Source organism: Sus scrofa, chromosome 1, assembly GCF_054392235.1.
Source record: "Sus scrofa isolate SSC_HxYL_T2T_F1_AM1 chromosome 1, Sscrofa_HxYL_maternal_Yorkshire_Landrace_v2.0, whole genome shotgun sequence".
Lineage (NCBI taxonomy): Eukaryota > Metazoa > Chordata > Mammalia > Artiodactyla > Suidae > Sus > Sus scrofa.
Window position 1 is genome coordinate 192,224,442 of NC_139383.1, and position 19,531 is coordinate 192,243,972.

At 41.5% G+C, this 19,531-nt stretch overlaps 1 protein-coding gene and 1 long non-coding RNA gene across 6 annotated transcripts in view; both read left to right on the forward strand.

Annotated features, from left to right (window-relative positions):
• The window catches only part of FRMD6 (FERM domain containing 6), a 241,198-nt gene extending 235,078 nt beyond the window's left edge, over positions 1 to 6,120 (forward strand). For all 5 annotated transcript variants that reach the window (XM_084981134.1, XM_021101852.2, XM_021101841.2 and 2 more), the window contains 2 exons: positions 1,216 to 1,307; positions 3,175 to 6,120. In XM_084981134.1, the coding sequence (XP_084837260.1) occupies positions 1,216 to 1,307; positions 3,175 to 3,459 (377 nt within the window). In that variant the 3' untranslated portion in view covers positions 3,460 to 6,120. The remainder of the gene's footprint in view (positions 1 to 1,215; positions 1,308 to 3,174) is intronic.
• Positions 6,121 to 6,203: 83 nt separating this feature from the next.
• LOC146406931 (uncharacterized) overlaps positions 6,204 to 19,531 on the forward strand; it is a 92,484-nt gene continuing 79,156 nt past the window's right edge. Inside the window, exons 1-2 of the long non-coding RNA XR_014818894.1 lie at positions 6,204 to 6,356; positions 18,372 to 18,571. This is a non-coding gene — a long non-coding RNA (uncharacterized LOC146406931). The remainder of the gene's footprint in view (positions 6,357 to 18,371; positions 18,572 to 19,531) is intronic.

Consider the following 19,531-nt stretch of genomic DNA (forward strand, 5'->3'; position numbering starts at 1 on the left):
TAAACTGTCTACACATAAACCAAAAATGTTCCTATTTCATTTTCACTTGAATAGATCATCAAACAATACATACTAGATACTCAATCATTATGAGACTGTTCTAAAGAGTGAAGGGATAGAACACAAAGTCATTTCTGTAGGTTACTAGCAGTGGCTGAATCGAAAGCACATTTTTTACTCAAGGCTCTTTTTTTATAAGTTGGAAATGTACTTAAGCCATTTAGCCTTAAGGATCTGGGGCTTGACCTACTCACTTGCTTCATTGCTTTGCAAGAAAAACATCAGTGGTCTTCACTTACATCTCCAATTCTTACTGATACTTTCTCCTTCTGAAACTTTTTTTCCGGGTGCTTTATTCCCCCATGCCACTGTCACTTAGGAAAGTGTCAGCCCTGGATTTCTCTTTCTAAAATACTATCAGATTGCCCCTGAGCACTGGGCTGACGAGGAACTCTGTTGATCTCAGAGTTCCAGAACTGACTTTTCCCCGTGGCCTCCCGTGCCTCCCATTTTGGTGTCTTACCAGTGGACCTGCTGCAGGAGGCATGTCCCACAATGTCTCCATCAGCCAAGAAGAGCTTCCAGAAACAGAGTGTGTTCCATATACAGGCCCTGGACACTTTGCAGGCACTTGCTCTTTAGTCATCTATAAAATTGTTGGATGTGGATGTGCTATGCTCAGCCCCATTTATAAGAGGAGAAGACAGACACGGGGGGCCCCAGTCACTGACCAGGACACACAGCTTTACCTACCTGTCGAGACCCAGTTTCCATTCAGATGGGTGTGACTGCAGGGGCCAGAGCCCCACATTTACACACTGCTTGTCTAAGTAGGACCAGGTCCAGAGGCTGCGTCATTGTTCAGCGAGGTTGAATTCAAAGTGCATGTTGTTTGGAGAGTGGAGGAGCTTTCAGAGCCACAGTAAAGAGACTACTTAACACCTTCAGTCTTTGTTTTTATTTCTAACTGCATCATAAACAGCTTAATGAATGGTTTCTAGCCTCCATCTCACTCCTCCCTGTTTATACCGTCGAAGAATAAAACAATGAAATATGTCCCGCTCTGGTTATCTGCCACCAGAGGGTTCACAGTGTGATGTTGTCAGGAATGGTTAATACTTGGCCTGTCATTCTTGGTAGTAGTAGATGTCAGATGTGTGGCAAGAGGTATGAAAATGTGAAGTCTTCATTGTTTTTTCTTGTGTTTTATTTTAGGGTTGATTGTGAAAGAACTTGGTTCTTCCACCTCCAGCTCCTCAGAAACGGTGGTCAAACTTCGCGGCCAGAGTGCTGATTCTCTTCCGCAGGTATGGAAGGAATTGAAAGTTTTAGATCTTCAGCTGAAATTTTAGAAAATTTTAAGTAGGAACTTAACATTTGTAATTATATAAATGAGCAAAAATTAAAAACCTTAAGGAAATGATTCTACGTAGATACATACACTGTAGCTTTAGTTTGAATTTATTTTCCTTTACTTGCTAGTTCAGTTTATCTTTGAATTGGTTTTTTATTTGGACAAATTATGTACTTTGATTCATACTATATATGGGTGGGAAGCCTCTGGTCATCAGGCTTTGGGTTAACTGTGTGCACATGTGTGCATGTCTGTGTGTGTGTGTTGATCTCAACAATGGAAAGAGTAATTTTCTCGTCAGGTATGTTATGATAGAAGTGTTTCCACACTCTAATTATTCCATTCAGATTGAATTTTCAAATTATGTTAAGCTAAAGCATTTGATAACCTGTGATCACTTGTTAGACTATTCAACTGTCAGAAGATACAGATCAATTAAAATACTGTGAACCTCATGGCTGCAGTGTTTGGATATAATCTACAGGGATATTCACTTCTGTCTTCTGAGTACTATCCTTTTCTCTCGATCCTTTTTTTTCTCTTCCATTTAAGCTGCCATCATATGAATGTGACATTTTATTCGATATTTTTTCTGAAAACTCCAATGAGTAATTTTACAGCAGTACCTATAGCATGATGATCAAGTTAACAAGCCCGAGGGTCAAACTGCCTGGGTTTGCACCCCAGCCCTGCCACTCACCCTCAGCTCCTGTTGTATGTAAACGTTTGTGGGGCCCAGCTGAGGATCAGATCCCACACCTACAAGAACGGAGAGAGCATGTGTGTGCTGCCTTGACAGTCTGTGCTGGTCATACTGAATTCTGTGAGAGATCTTGGTGGAGCCTCTGAGGGCAATGTCAGTATAAGGAGGTGCTCAGACGTGACACTTCCTAGTGAAATGTTGCTGGGCTCAGACTCCTCTGCTCCTGGTACTCAAGCAAAAGTGATACCTTGTTCTAACAAGGTGGGCCTTTGTGGTATTCAGCAGCACGAGTAGATTAGAAATGTAATGCCTCCCTTCCATAAATAACCTATCAAGGATCTTCCATTCGTGTAATTATCGGAACCATTTCTCAGCCTACTTATGTTTTCAGCCAGTACCACCTCTGGGGATGATGAGTTCTCAAAGTCTGCTCCCTGCTGTGTGAAGCATTGGGCAGAGTGCAACCTACATTGTGTTGGGGTGCTGCCTCTTCATCCCGGGGCTTGCCTCCCAGCCTTTTCTGCACCAAGAACACTTCATGTTGTTGTTCTACCAAAGAATCCTGGCTTTTAAAAAAGTAGTTCTTTCAACTGTGTTTTTTGAATGGTAATTGGTTTGTTTTCCCATTTCTTATTAAAAGAATAACAGTCCTCAGCGTGAGTGTTGCCCTGCTAAATGTGAGAAAAGATAAAGCAACAGTATCTTTACCTCTGCAGCCTTATTTTAGGATAATTGCTGGATTTCTGAGATGCTAGGAGATCATTGGATTCTTGTGGCACTGACTTCTCTGTGCCTTGGGTTATTCATATGTAAAATGGGGGAAGTAATAGCACCTGCCTCATAGGGCTAATAAGATGAAATGCGTTACTAACTAAGCCTAGCACAATAACGAGGGCTAAGTGTTAGCTGCTGCTACAGTTGGTGGTGCCATTGGTGGCGTTTTTCCCCACAGGGCCTCAGGGCCCAGAAACCACAGATTGGAAACCACTTCCTAACATGCAAGGATTCTTTAACCTTTTAATGATTTTTCAGCTTCTCTCTCTACAGAGCAAATAGTGCTCAGCTTTCCCTTGAGTCTATACCGTTAAAGTTGTTTCAGCCTTTCCTTATCTTGCAGACTATATGTCGAAAACCAAAGACCTCCACTGATCGACATAGCTTGAGCCTCGATGACATCAGACTGTACCAGAAAGACTTCTTGCGCATCGCGGGGCTGTGTCAAGACGCCGCTCAGAGTTACACCTTCGGGTGCGGCCATGAACTAGACGAGGAAGGCCTCTACTGCAGCAGCTGCTTGGCTCAGCAGTGTGTCAACATCCAGGATGCTTTCCCAGTCAAAAGAACCAGCAAATACTTTTCTCTGGATCTCACCCACGATGAAGTTCCAGAGTTTGTTGTATAAAGTGTATTGGCGTGCAGCTGTACAGACAGCCTGCTGTCTGCTAGAGGCTATAAAAGCCATGGGTACTCCTTTACCACTTACTTGTGCCATATCTTCTTCACCCCGAACATAACTCTTTCTTTATAATATTTACAACGGAAATAAAAGCCGTGGGACAGTTGCACTTTAAGTATTACGCAGAAGTTTTTAAAAGGACTACAGAGAATGTATAGCAAGACAAGTGCCCAAAAGTTCGCCAGTCCTTTGGAAGGAAATGTGCTTTACTGATTACCAAGCCTTCAGAATATTGAACTATGGTGTATTTGTTCATTGTTTTGTTTTTCAGTTCACTTACACATTTTTTTTTATCATGTGAAAGACATTGTTGGGTTTATTTGTTTGCTTGTAATTTTTTTTTTAGCCGCTCCCTCATGAAGTGCTGGTGATTTGAGGGAGGAGAGAGGCGCCTCCTTTCTTTAACAGGGGAGACCATCACTTAGTCATAGCCATCGCCACCCCACTGGGGCTGTCCCAAAGCAAACTCTAATGAAGCGGTCACAATCACATGGTTCTAGTGCGCCAAAGATGTGTCCATCGCAGAAGTGCAGCCCAGGGTCAAGAAGATGTGAATCAAGCAATAACCCAAAGACTGTGCATGCGTGATGCCTTGGGACTCCTTCACGCCTGGTCAGTGCCATGTCCTCCCGCTCACGGACCCAGAATGCTCTCAGACCTAGTTGAGCCCCTCATCCAAGTCACGGATCAGTTGTGTTCAGGTCATAATGAATTTGGTGGAGTTTCCAAGACCAGTTTCTGTTAAAACTGTAGAAATGTCTTAGAATATGTTTGTGCTTGGTGTTTTGTTTGTTTGTTTTTTTAAATCAAGAACAAATTATGCTAACGCTGGTTTCTGCTTAACCAAAATACCCTAACTCTACGTATATGCTATACATATATAAATATGTGAGACTGTGTGTGTGTATATGTGTTTAAAGCTTACCTACTTTTCCCTTTGGCTTCCATGATGGTCTTGTATATGTGGTTTTTTCTTGTTGATACAGAGGATGTGTCATTGAATGAATGATACCTACAGACAATCAATAGATAGTTAAGAACACCTCTTTTCTTTTCTCATGTGTCTTTTGCCGTAGTTCTCAACCCTGGTTGCATTATAGAATTATCTGAGGAGCTTTAAAAAAATGACCATGTCTGGTTTCCCACCATGGACAAGTTAAACCGGTCGCTTGTGGTGAGACCCAGGTGAAATTGCCTTTTCTTTTAAAGTTCTCCAGGTGGAGCTAGCATGAAACAGGGTTGAAAACCACCAATCCAGAGTATTTTTTCATTAATTTTGAAGTATACAGAAAATGTTAGTGTTTGAGAAAAGGGCCATTTTTAAGATGGTTACTGCCACTGCTCTTCAGATGTGTCGTGAAACCAAGACCAGAGAGTGAACTTACTAACCTTTCGATGTACAGTAACTGTGTTGCTCACACTTCAGGAAAGTACTTTAGCACAATGTCTTTCTACCAGATGTTTTTAATGATTTCGTATTTCACATTTGTTTACCATATTTTGATACACCATTTTTTCTATCTACCAGGTTTTATTAAAAAAAGCTATATTATTTTCTAAAGAAACAGTCATATTTTTATACAGAATTAAGTTTTCAGGTAACAAAGAAATAGACTTAGGGTACAGCAGAACCTGCAGTGTCCCCGTGGATGGGGGTCAGTATTATAAACACATGGAGAACGAGGACGAGCTCCACCTGTGCTGCCCCTCTTGTGTCCCCTGTGGATGTGACAGGGCAGCGTATGCACGCAAGCCTGGTCAAATTGGCTTAACTTGACACTTTAAAAAAGAAAAGAGTTGTATAGAGTTCTATAGTCAGGAAATTACTTTGTTTTTATCAGATGCTTTAAAAGAACCAAAGTTTCAGTTGTTAGAATGTATCAGAGTATCTCCATCTTTGTATACAAGGATGAAAGTTTGAACAGATCATCTAATGACTGTTTTACTGATAAGTCATTAAATCATCCACCATCCTTTCTTGATGCTTAAGAAACAAATCCTGATGCAGTTTGACTCTAAAGATCCCAGATCATAATGTGGTGCATTTCTTTAGCTCTTCGTGTTTCCTGTGTAAACATCAAGAAAAAACATATTTAAGTACGTAGTGCTTTATTTGCTCTCTATTTCAAATAGAACCAGGTCTTTGGGGTCTTGCCAGCATTTGGTGGTTTTGCACACCCTCTTTCTAATTGGATTTATTAGTAGTCTGGTGGGTTTTCAAAAATGAACATCTAAGGACATCTTTGCTTTTTGATCCACTGTTTGTGGGAGAATTATATATATGTATATGAAAATCTGTTTTGAATATCTACATTTTGTATTTGGAAATTGTTTTAAAAATAAAAAAGGAAAAGTATAAAGCTGTTATTTATTCTGCATTTGTTGATATCCATCGCTAGTCAGTATACCACTTTGGTATATATTGCCTTTACACATCTACATTTGTATTTGCAACAGTGAACTTTATATCTACATAAACTGTAAATAATCCTTTCTGTGAAAGGATCATCATATCAAGATGATACCAAAAGTGTGTAAAAAAAAAACTGCATTATTTTGTAATTATTCTTATAGATTAGCGATCAATAAAGTTACTTTTTATTTGTCTTTGAAGTGATTTATTAGAATTTTTAGTTATGCAAGAAGCATTAGAGTGAATATTCTTTTTGTGTTCTTCTTTCCTATAATAGAGCACATTAAAGGGAAACTTGATAGAATTCTGAGCAAAGCAGCCCTTGTGAAGATGCTAAGAGCTGATGCTGAGCCCTGCCATGTGCCAGATTCTGCCCCACATGCATTAGAAGCTCGGGTGTTAATTCACTGAATCCTCGCATTCCCATAAGGCAGGTACTGTTACCCTTCTCAAGTTAAAGATGAAGGAATGGAGGCTCCTAGAGGCTCAGTTGGAGAGGGCGTGGCATTCATCCAAAGTGTGGGGCTGAAAGGACCCACTTCTTATAATCATAGAGTTCCCATTGTGGCACACTAGAAACCAATCCAACTAGTATACAGGAGGATGCAGTTTTGATCCCTGGCCTCGTTCCGTGGTTAAGGATCTGGTGTTGCTGTGAGCTGTGGTGTAGGTTGCAGACAAGGCTCAGATCCTGTGTTGCTGTGGCTGTGGTGTAGGCCAGATGGCTACAGCTCTGATTCATCTCCTAGCCTGGGAACTTCCATATGCTGCAGGTACAGCCCTAAAAAACAAAACAAAATCATAGTTTTCATCTCTTAAAATAACTTTCACCTATTGAAAGATCATTATTGGAGTGTTGGTTTTAATTTCAGAGAAAAAAAAATGCATGGATGCACTTAAAAGCATGAATTCACAAGACCAAACGTGAGGGTGGCATGGCATAAAGCATAGAGCCTAGAGTCAATAGGATTCTGAAAAGGCTTTTAGGAGCTCCCCTAAAAAAAATTCATTGCTTTGCCTGTCTTTGCTGCAGCTTTCTTGTCTATACAACAGGAATAACTCAAAGGCCTGTCGAGAATTGAATAAGGTATATTCAATGGGTATAATAGGCCCCTGATAACTAGGGGTGGAAGAGAGGAAGGATCTCAAATTTTCTAACAAACATTTGTGTAGAAAGGAGGCATTTGGTCATTTGGAATCATTTAACAAAAAAACAAGGCATTTCTAATGTATTACTCATGAAGTTTGCATAGTGTCTGGTAAATTGTAAGTTGGAAGTAAGAGGAGAAAGTAAATGGGCACCTACTCTATGTCTGATATTACACACATCATATCTGATCCTCACAACCATTCAAGGTGGTGTCACCTTCATTTTGCAGCTGAGGAAACATTTCATTTTGCCCCAGATCCTGTAGCTAGTAGGTGATAAAGCAGAGTTTTCAACCTAAATTTTTTTCCTAATACTGCTTTTTCCACTACAGATACCCTGTTACCCACAGTCCTTAGAGAAAGCTCAGAATCTAATAGGAAAGAAAGACTTACAATTTTGATAGTATAGTAAGTGGCATTTGTGGATACACTATTGGAGCACCCTCTATCTGCCAGTCATACATACAGCCTAATCAGAGGTTTCTTTGGCAAGGCAATGAGGACCTAGGAGGTGGGAATGGGAGGTGGGGAGATCAGAGGTTTATTCAGAAGAGCCTTGACTGGGGACCTGTGGCATGATGGGATGAGGTACAAGCTGTCCAGGCAGGGCTTAGAAGATGGGGACAATAGAGTCTATTCAGGAACCTGTGAGGGACCCTCTGGCTCAAGTAACAAATGACTTCCCAGCCTACTCAGGAAAGGCTTTGGGTGCCCAAATGTAGACACAGTGGACAGCAGGGAGCCATTGAAGGGGGTATAAGAGGACAGATGTGTTTGGAGTTTGAGAGAAATAATGGGAACAGTGCAGGTAGAGGTGGAGAGGGAGCAACAAGACTGGAGATGGATGAGGATTTGAACTGAGGATGTGGCAGCAGGGAGGAAAAAGATTCAAGAGCCGTGTAGGAAGCATAATAGCAGGGCTCTCTCTCTCTCTCTCTCTCTCTCTCTCTCTCTCTCTCTCTCTCACTCACACACACACACACACACACACAGACACGGTTGTCACCACCTCCAAAACTAGAGAATGGAGAAATAGCCAATTTGCTATACTTAGCCACATCCTTGGGAGGACTAAAGAGTTGGTTACTGCTTTTATTATATTTATAATATATAAATTAAAATTTACTCTACATAAATACACTGAAAATTGGCACAATGGTTTTAACCTCTCCACAGCAGTAGTCCCCAACCCTGACTGCATGTTAGAATGACCTGGAGAACTTTAAATTGCAATACCTGGGGCTTGGACCAGAGCTGCTGATTTACTTGGGCTAGGGTGGACATATGCTACTAAAAGTTCTGCATTTGATGCTGGTGTGTATAAGGTTTGTAACTCAGTGGTCCAGAGGTGATGAGCCCAAGCAACATAGACCAGCCAGTTATCTGCTCCTGAGCTAGCATGACCCACACTTGGGATGAGTTGGGTCTCCAGAGTGCCCGGGTATATTGCATTTTGTGAGAATGACAGTTCTCTTTTTGCCAGTTTCTCTTTAGCTGTCAGAGAGTGAATGAATGTTCAAGTTGAGACACCGAACTCACCATTTCAGAAAGTCTGAATACACCCACATTATAGAGACCTGGGTGTTATATATGTATGACTGGCTAAGTATGAGGGTGGGAGTTATGTGAGAATCAGTAAAATATTTTAAATTCTCCTCCCTGTCACTCTTTTATGGGCCTCCTTATTTCTCTGATGCTTTATACAAGTTGAGCCCCACACAGAGGTGTAATGAAAATAGTAAGCTAAAGTCCACCCAACCCTTTGATTCCTAAGACACTTGTTTTGAATTAATGGGGGAGCCTGAGCTCTGAAAAGTCCTGCTTAGATGCTATGAGCCATTGTACATGATGGAGTTCTACACTCTCAAGAGATTAACTGAAGGGCCATAAACATGGCACAGGTGTAATTAACCAACTAATTGCTTAGGTTGGGTGTTTACCCATTTGGTGTCAACTGTAGACAGTTAAGGTCTCTGGTTTTATTACTGTCATTATGGAAAGAGATGGATTTCATAGGAATAGACAGTTCCCAGCTTAGGAAGGAATGATGTTCCAGCTTTGCTTCTAAATTGGTTGTTGGCTATTTAGAATACACATCCCCAACACTTCCATAACTAGTGTGCAAATGCATGTTTATCCCAGAGGTATTATTAGAGATGATTGTTTTCCACTCATTAGTAACCATCTATCAAAGAAGAGGCCCAGCTTATAAATAAGTTTGGTGGAGTGACTCCACCACCAGAGGAAGATGATACTACCCAATAGACCATGAGTTCAGTCTTCAGGTCTTCTCAGGGTCCATTCATGCCCAACTATACATTAAAGTAGAAGCAGGCTTCCAGAAGCCATGCCAAAATGGAGCAGCTCTAAGCCAGTTTCTACCCTAGGGTTCTTTGAGGGCTTCTTGTGTTTTCTCATCCACATCCCAGCCTCCAGTGCAGAGCTGCTCAGCCCAGTCCTGCCATCGTGAAAGAGTCAGCTGAAATGAAGCTAACACCTAAGATCAGGTCACCAGGCCCTCTTCTCCTCTTCATCTACAGAGATGAGAGGAAAAGGATCATCGTATGAGCTTCTCAGCAACTCTGAAGCTCCAGAGTCTTCTTAGACTCTATCCCTTAATTGCTTCAGGGTCTGAACAAGGTGCTATAAGAGAGAAGATAGGCCTATATTGGGACCTTTAAATGCAACCTCAGTATCAATGTGGAAGACCATAAGATCTACTGGAGACATTTAAAGGAGGCCAAAGTAAATTAATATATCATTGTTAATATATTACAGTTAATATGCCATGTTCCTAAAAGGAAAGACTTGATGTAAATATCAATTTTTCCCATAAATTTTAATCAAAATCCCTAAGGAAACATCTTAATCATGATGGATTAATTGGAACCAGTTTTACTCTCTCACCTTAAACAGGTAAAAAACTCAAAAATAGGCATTAAAATGTTTTTTAGACATGCATCCATGGTTAGTGCAGGAGAGTAAACTCCAAAAGGAGAGAAACAGGTGAGCCAGTTCACTGCCTGTTTCCAGGCCACCATGAGGAAGGAGTGGTCTCCTGACTGAGAAGGCAGAGTGGAGAATTGGGGAGGCCAAGGTAGCTAGAGTCCAGGGGACAGAGTACCAGAGAAGAGAGAGCCTCACAGAGCAGGAGGGGAAGGAAAAAGCATGCTCTGGAGAGCTAGAGAAAGGGACCCTCAGGTCTTCATCTGAGCACTGATGAGCATGTATAGGTGAGGAAGATGCCTGGGGCTGAAGAGAAACCCACCAGCAAAGGGCAAAACTGTCACTAGAGCATGCATGGGGCCAGAAATAGTTTGTGTTCCCATCAGCTAGACTGAAACAACCATGTAATACAAGGGTATTTTCTAAGATTAAAGGTGGTTCCGGTCATGCCTAACAAAGCATAACGAGCAAGCCTTTTTAATTTTGAAAGAAAAGTACTGTCAACTTATAATTCTATACCCAGCAAAAGTCTCTTTCAAAAACAAAGATGAGATTTAAAAAAAAACTTTTTCAGGCATGCAGAATCTGAAAGAATTCAACACCAGCAGATCTGCACAAGAAATGTTAATACAAGTCTTACTGGCAAAAAGAAAACATTAGATGAAAAATTGTATCTGCACAAAGAATAGAAAGTCCCAGAAACAGTAAAGATATGGGTGAATATAAAACACATCTTTTTTTCATACTTTAGATCCAAAAGATAATTGAAATTGAAAATTTTAAAAATAATTGACCATTTAAAGCAAAAGTAAAAACAGTGTTTACGCAGTTTAAAACAGGTAAAAAGTAAATTGTGTGGCCATAATAGCAAAAAGATCAGGAAAGAAAAAATGAAAGTATACTGCTATAAGTTTCTTATACTGTATTTGAAGTATAGATTATGATAGACTAAAGGCATATCCTATAAACTCTAAAGCAAGCACTAAAAGTAGTATCATAAGAGAATAATAAAATTACTAAACCTCAAAGAAAGCAGACAACAAGGAGAAAAGGAAGAAAGGACTACTAGCACAAGTAAAAAACAGAAATTTGATACATTTAAACCCAACTGTATCAGTAGTCAATTAATTACAAAATTCACCCAAAGATACTTACCAAGAATAGCTAAGAATTTTTTGAAGTATGGACCCAGGGAGAACATATTTACTTTTCCATCTGCCAAACATACTGTGGAGTTCCTGTTATTGATAATACTGATGCAAGTATTGGCAACTTTTTTTTCTGTAAAGGGCCAAATAATATTTTAGGCTTTGTGGGCCAAATGGTCTCTGTTGCAACTATTCAACTCTTCCATTGTAGTGTGAAAGCAGCCACAGACAATATGTGAACAAATGAGCATGGCTGTCTTCCAATAAAACTTTAGATACAGGCAGCAGGCTGGATTTAGCCTACTGAGCTATGGTTTGCCAATCCCTGATTTAGAACAGTGTAATAGGCCTAAAGTGGACCAAATATAAAAAAGGAACATAGTATATGAAATAGATGGCATTTCAAATTATAGGAGCAAGGGTAGATTATTCAGTAGTTAGCACCAGAAAAATTAGCTGTTTCTTTTAAAAAAATAAAATTATAGATATCAACTTTATATCATTCATAAAAATAAGTGAATTAAACATTAAAATTAAACATGTTTAAGTGAATTAAACACTAAAAAACTATAAAAAGGTATTTATAAACTTGGGGTTGGGGAAGTTTTCCTAAAATAACATAATTCTTACAAGTTACAAAAAACAAAGTTGATAAATTTGAAAAGAATTTTAACAACTTTTCAGTATAGTACCTCAAAATAGATGTCACCTAAATGTAAAGAGAGACATAGGGAGAAATATCTGCTACTTTTAAAACAAATAATTGGCATCTATAACATACAAGAGCTTCTTATTTATAAATCAATAAGAAAATCAAAACAAAACAGTGGAAATATGAGGGAAAATATTGTTGGGCAATTCACAGAAAAATAAGTTGCTATAAAACAGTTAATAAACACATGAAAAGCTAGCTGTTCAGCTTCACCAGTAACAAAGTAACCAAACATATGCTTTAAAAAATTTTTTTACCTATTGACAAATCAGCCAACCAAACTGGCAAACGTCAAAACAATTGATAATAGCCAGTGTTTGTAAGACTGTGAAGAAACAGACTCTTTAATAAATTTTTATAGGATTATACATTAGCAGTGTAGGTCAATTTTGAATAAATTCACTCAACTCAGCCATTTATTCTAGATATTTATCTTACAGAAATAGAAACATGTTTTTAAAAAAGACTTAACAGTATTTATGTGAAGAGAAATGCGTAGTATGATCTAAATGTCAGATGAATACTGGCACAATCTTACTGTGGCATAGTATGCAGCAATTAAAAATAATAAGTGGTTTAGGTGTAGAGACATTAAAAGATCTTCAGCATTTGTTGTTAAGTATGAAAACAAAGGCATATAATGCAGCACATTAGTATAGCATGCAAAAAGACAAAGTATGTAACTGTATGTGTATGTTTAAATGTAAATAAGCGCATGAAAAAAGGACCTTAGAGGGACATCCAACAAACTAAACTATGGGTAACTCTGAAGAGGAGAGTGATTAAAGACAAGGAAGGAAGAGGGACTTACTTACCTTTTTTTGTTTAACTCCATATTCTTGGAAAAAACAGGGATAATGCGGGGAGTTAAAAAAAAAAAACTTTAGAAAAAAAATCTATTGTTAATATTCTCAAAGAGGTAGAAAATATTACACTCAGAAAACTGGAGAAGATCACCATAAGGATACTGAGAATTACCAGAGCTCTTCAAAATATCATCAGCAAAATAAATGTTCCACTGGGGGGAGTTGGAAGATAAATACCTCAGAAAGCAGAACAAATACATCCAGCGGCAGATGTTAACATACGCATGAATGCAATAGGTAGCTTATGTCCACACATGAAATGAAGGGAAAATCTTACAAGAAAAATTTTCAGAACTGAAAGATAGGCATTTCCAAACTGGAAAAAATTGCAAGGAGTGCCTATAAAGTAAGTAATAAAGACCAATCTAGAACATGAGATCATGAAATTTTAAATACTAAGGGTAAAGCTCTTACAAGTGTCCATATATTCCCTCCCCCACCCTGTTTGAGTTTTTTTTTTTTAAAGACTTTATTATTATTTTAGAGCAGTTTTAGGTTCTCAGCCACACTGAGGGGAAGGTACAGAGATTTCCATATACCCTCTGCCCCATACATTATAGAAATTTTTTAGAAAAAAGAAGGATGGGTGAAGGAAGGAAGGGAGAGAGGGAAGGGTAAATGGGGGAAGGAAGAAAGATAAGGGAGAAAAAGAAAATAGTCATATTTAAAGAATTGAATCAGTACTGTCAACAGCAACACAGTCAAATAGTCATATTTAAAGAATGGAATCAATATCGTCAACAGCAACACAGAAACTGGAAGACAATGAGCAATGCTTTAAAAATTCTTAGAGAAAAAAATTTTCAACCTAGAGTTGTATAATAAGTTAATTACGTGTAAAAGTACAACAAAGACATTGAAGTCTTTTAAAATGTATCTCCCATATCTTCATACTCAGAAAGCCACTGAAGGATGCACTCCCACAGAATAGGGGAGTGAATCAATGAAGAGGAAGGTAGATTGAGATCCAGGAAACGGGATCCCACACAGGAGAGAAGCCAAGGGATGACACGAGTTGTCAGCTGTCCCTGCAGACTTGGGGAACAGCCAGTCCACATAGAAGCAGGGAGATGGAGGGTTCCAGGAGGGGCATCTCCGGGGGAAAGAACACCAACAGCTCACTCAATGTGTTTGACCAAGGAGAACAGGATATTGAGAGGGGTTTTATAGTTCTGTCAGGAATGTGGGAAATGTTGATGATACACGCACAGAATACCTGAGCAAACAGAAAGAGGAAATTAACGCTGAGAAAAAATACAAGAAAAACATAATCGTAGTATTCTACAATTGGCTCAACAAATAACATTTGCATAAGCATAATGTAAACATGGTATAATATTGATAACTAAAAATAGGACATAACTATTGGGAGGGGAGGGAGATTCTAGAAGGGGTGGTGAGACAGGCAGAGCATGTGTGTGTAAAAGTTCTGTCTCCTCATATTACATGATAGGAAATTGACAGATAAGATTCCAAATTGGAAAAGAGGCATATATATAAGAATGTTACTTACTTAGAAATATGGAGGTAAATACTTTTCTCCTAAAACCATCTCAAGTTGAAATTATTAGCACTGGGGGAGGGAAAGAAGAGGATGCTGTTTTTTTTGTCGGAGGCTTTGTAGTACATTTGACTGTGAAATTATGGAAATATATTTTTTTAAATGTTTTAATTCTTTTTAAGGAGGTAAAATCAATCTCAGTCACTAGCATAGAACCCTGGGTTCCCAGAGACCCTAAAGAGAACAGGACCAGTTCCTAAAGAGAATGGACACTACTTGGGTGGGTGTCAATCTTCGTTTTGAGGAGTGGGGTGTAAATTTGTCTTGAATGAACAGAGTACCTGGGCACCGAGTTCAGAAGGTGGAATGGAGAGGGAGGCTCTGTTGTTTTTCAGATGGATGACAGGGGCGGGGTGGCTCTTCCTGCAGCACATGCAGGCTATTCTGGGAAGTGTTGGGATGCTGGTGAAAAGGGCTTGGGGGAGTCACAAGGGAGTTGTTTGCAGTGAAAGCACCAGAAGGTGAGGTGGGTCTCCCTCCCTGCACAGTGGGAGGCGTGGGGTTGATGCCCAGTGAAACTGATCTGTCTCCCATTTCTGTGGTGAGAACAGCCAGCAGATGGGTGTCTGGTAACCCAAAGCCTTTATTGAACTGGCCCAAGTCAATCGTTCCACCTGGCATGGAGCTGGGGGCCAACTCAGGTTTCAGCCACAGACTCCTGGGGGATAGTACCCCAAAATGGGGCAGAAAACTGAACCTCAGGCGTGGGGTGGGGGAAGCGGGGGAGGCACAGAGGATGTCAGGACAGAAGGAGAGCTAAGAGATTGTTGATCAGTCTGTCCCCTAATTCAAGGGTTCACAAACTGGAATGAGTCTCAGAAAGAATCAAAGAAACATTTCTAAAAGATAGATTGATTTCCAGGCCTCCACACCATACCTACCATGGCTTAGGGTAAGGCCAGGATTCTGATGCCACCACTCATCCCTCTGCCTGCCCCTGGGAGCTCATGAGCCAGCCGGTTCCAAACCATTCCTGGCCGTGACTCCAAGGCAGTCCTTTCTCTAGTTGAGATGTTTCTCTTCTTTCTTTACCAGCAGTTCAGATGCAAGAGAAACTCCCTGAAATACAAGGAGGGAAAATATATCTCTGGCAGGGGTTTGACAGCATCTGTCAGCTGTGTTTTTTGTTTTTTATTTTTTTAGGGCCTCACCAGCAGCATATGAAGGTTCCCAGGCTAGGGGTCTAATCGGAGCTGTTGCTGCCGGCACACCACAGCCACAGCCACAGCCACACCAGATCTGAGCCACATCTGTGATCTACACCACAGCTCATGGCAATGCTGGATCCTTAACCCACTGAATGAGGTCAGGGATGGAACCTGCCACCTCATGGTTCCTAGTCAGAGTCATTTCCACTCTGCCATGATGGGAACTCTGCATCTGTCTGTTATGAATCTGTGCTGAAGCAGAAGCAGGTGCTTCCTGGGAGGTGCAGGAGCAAAGCTCTCCTTTAGACTGTTGCCACTTTTATCCCCATCATTCATCTTCAGTGAGAACCCCTGAAAGGAGACTGAGAGGTTCAAAGACAAGCCTTTCTCCTTTGACAGCCTCCAGGGTCTGAGAAGTAGGAGCAGGAGCCACAGGATCTGTGCTTTTGCTTGGCACCAAGAGAGGGCACCAGAAATGACGATGCCTCCACAATGGCCTGGATTCAGTTATGGAAGATGCAAGCTCTGCTGCTGGAACCCATGCCTTCTCCTCCCCCAGATCACACAGCACTGGGAGGGTCTCAGGAAGAATGCTGAGAGTGAAGAGTCAAAAGCAGGCAGGGAATTGTGGCTGGATTTATTTATTTTTTATCTGAGCCTCTAGATGCTGTATTCAGGCTCTTGATGTTTTTCCCATTGGGTTCTAATCTCTGTGGTCACAAGGCCCTTCCCATCAAGGCCGTCCTAATCCAAAATCTAAAACAGATGTTCTATGATCAAGACAATAGATGGTAAATGAAGAATCTGAGGATCAGCTGAAACTTATCTTTAAATATTGCAGGTTATAAACTTCATGAGGGTGGAAACCACGCCTTTCTCACTCACAACTGCCTCCTGAGGGACCCTCACCACCTGGCATGAAAAAGGGGCTCAATAAAGGGTGGGTTTAGCAGCGGTCCAAGTTCTGCCACCATGGGCCAAGGTGCTAGGCAGGCCCCAGGAAGTCCTCCCCACCAGGAATGATCTTCCTCTTCCTTCCAGGCTCAGCTGCATGACCCCCGCTCAGAAATGGTCCCTGAACACCCTGTTCAACATCGGGCTCTTCCATCACGTCTCTACCATGTAACCGTCTCTAGTTCTCCGAGAGCAAATGTCACAGTCTCCAACTCTGGTTTTCTAATTCATTTATTAGTATTTTATTACCTGCCTCCTATACCATTAATAGCAGCACTGCCTAACCCTCCACCCACAGCACCTGAAACAGGTTCTTGGCCCCACAGGCACCCTGTGAATTTGAGTTGAATGAATGAAGCAGCATTGGATTATGCGAACAAGAGAGATGCTTCTCTCCATTCTAAAATGCACGTTTTCTTGGAGTTCCCGTCCTGACTCAGCAGAAACAAACCTGAGTAGTATCCATGAGGACGCATGTTCAATCCCTGGCCTCACTCATTGGGTTAAGGATCCGGCATTGCTGTGAGCTGTGGTCTAGGCCAGCGGCTACAGCTCTGATTTGACCGCTATCCTAGCCTGGGAACCTCCATATGCCATGGGCGCGGCCCTAAAAATACAAAAAATAAAACGCATGTTTTATTGTTCTGGACCTAGGTTGCATCTTACAGTGAATGCGCATGTTTGAGGGTGTGTTTCGCTCCCATTCCTACCTGAAAACTCTTTCTTAGTGTATCAAGTACGCATGTTGGAAACCATGTCTTAGCACCAATGCAGGACAGCAAACACTATCCTGAGCTCTGTAGCTTAGCTATCTCCAAACCCAGGACACTCTTTCTGAGCAATGAGGAGGAGAGAGGCACATCAAAGGGAATCAAATAAGGAAACCAGTGCCCAGGAACAGTCAGGAGGAATGTAAAGCATAAAGGATGTCAGTAGAGGTCAGGGCGGGCTGCCAGTGGTCTTCATTGGGCACTGAGCTGTATGAATTTCTCTTCCTCTCCTGCCTCCCCCATCCCACTTTGGTGTTGATTAATGTGCCAGAGACCACGCCTCTGATGGCCTAGAGTCCTGGGGTGGCAGGACACATGGGCCTAGTCCTCATGGAGTCCTGGGCATGCACAAAGCTGAAGGCTCCACTCAGGGGCTGCTTGGATTGGAACTTGAAGCCTTCTACCAAAGTGTGGTTCTGCAGCAACTGCTTCAGAACCAGTCAGAGTGTGCATAACACGCAGATTCTTTGGGCCCAACCCCTCCACCCCAGAATCAGCCTCCATAAGCAGTGCCCAGAATCTGCTTTTTAATAAGCTCCCCACCCCCCAAACACGATTCTTATGTGAGTGGTTCTTAAACTTAACAAATGAAAATGAAGGAAGTATATGATTCACAAAGGGAATTAACTCAACTCCAAGCAGCTTCTATTACAAATGAGAAAGGAATCCCACAAGCCACTGCTGGAGGCGCTCGGGTCTGGAGTGAGGTCTCGTCAGCAAGGCAGGGCCTGGGGGCAGAAAACAGAGCTGGGCTCCGGAGCGTCCGCCTCCTGTTCTTGGCTGCAGCCTGACCCCTGGTGGTCAGAGTGAGTGGTTTAGTACAAAGGACCCAGAACCTTTGGCTATTTGGGATGCCAGGAAATGTTGTAACAAACTCCACCTCAGCAACCAAAGGCTCTATTGCCAAAACTAGGATGATTTGAGGAGGAAGATATTCGTATGTTATGGATTTTCCAAATTCCTTGTTTGACCTCCATTGTTGACTCATCCTGTCAATGCCCCTCCCCAAACATCTCTAGGTTGCATTTTAGCTACATTTCTGCATCTCATCTGAGGGAAGAGAGCAGGACAAGGAGTTTTGTTTTTTGTTTTGTTTTTTTAAGGCTGGAGATGTGGCCAGAATTCGCAAACTAAAAACAGGTCACAGGTGTACCCACAGTCTCCCTAATGCCGCTGCCTTTTCCTCATCAGCCCAGGTCCACTCTGCCTCTCACCCGGCTGGCGCACCTGAACCCACAGAGGAGTGAGTGAGCCCGTGAGCCGGCCTCACCGTGGCAGCAGTCCTCCCTCTGCCCACCTGGTAAAGGGAGGCTCATTTAGCACCAGGACATGGAACCTGTCAACTTGCTGAAGCTCAGCCTCTCCCAGGATGCAGGTGGTCATGAAAACAGGTAATTTAAAGAAGTCTCTCCAGTAATATACCACCCTCTCCCTCTCCTTTTTAATTCTTAGGCATTTGTAACAACAGAAAGAGATTATCAGACTTGAATGATGAATAAGAGTGTGTGTTTGCATTTCCAGAACTGAAATACAGAGCTCAAATCAGTGACTGCAAAAAAAAAAAAAAAAAAAAAAAAGCTGAGTTATTGTAAAGAAGGTAGCAAATTCAGAGAGGGGAAAGTTCAACCCAGAGTCAGTGGAAGGGAAGCTCTGCCTGAGAGGCAGGACCTGAGTTGGTTCAGGGTTGACTCTTCAGGTGTTTGCACACTTGTCTGAGAGCTCTCTGTAAGGAAGGCTTTGAGCTGAATGCTAGGAAGTCAAAATAAATAAAAATAAGGCCTCTGACTCCTCCCTTCAAGTTCTTAGTCTTTCGGGAGGCTGTGGAAAGTCATAGGAGCCAACAACTATCACACTATTTGGACTCTGATTTTTTTTTTTTTTTTTTTTTTTTTTTTGGCATTTTAGAGCCCCACCCACAGCATATGGAAGTTCCCAGGCTAGGGGTCAAATGGGAGCTGCAGTCACTGACCTACACCACAGCCACAGCAATGCCAGATCCTTAACCACTGAGCAAGGCCAGGGATCAAACCCACATCCTCATGGATACTAGTTGGGTTCATTCCTGCTGAGCCACAACAGGAACTCCTGGACTCTGAATTTATGTGGCATGTTTAGCTCTTTGATTTGCTGTGTGATTATCATCATCTCTCTTGTTTGCCAAACCCATAGAAGTTTACTTCATTCTCACCATAATCCTAACATTATTTACTACTTTCCCCTTTGTATAAATGAGGAAACTGACCCCTTAGGGAGAACAGATATTGTATCCAAGATCAAATAGCTGGGAAGTGGGGGAGCCGACCCAGCATGAGCCTGACTCCAGAGCTCACTGTCACCCACTAGGCGACAAC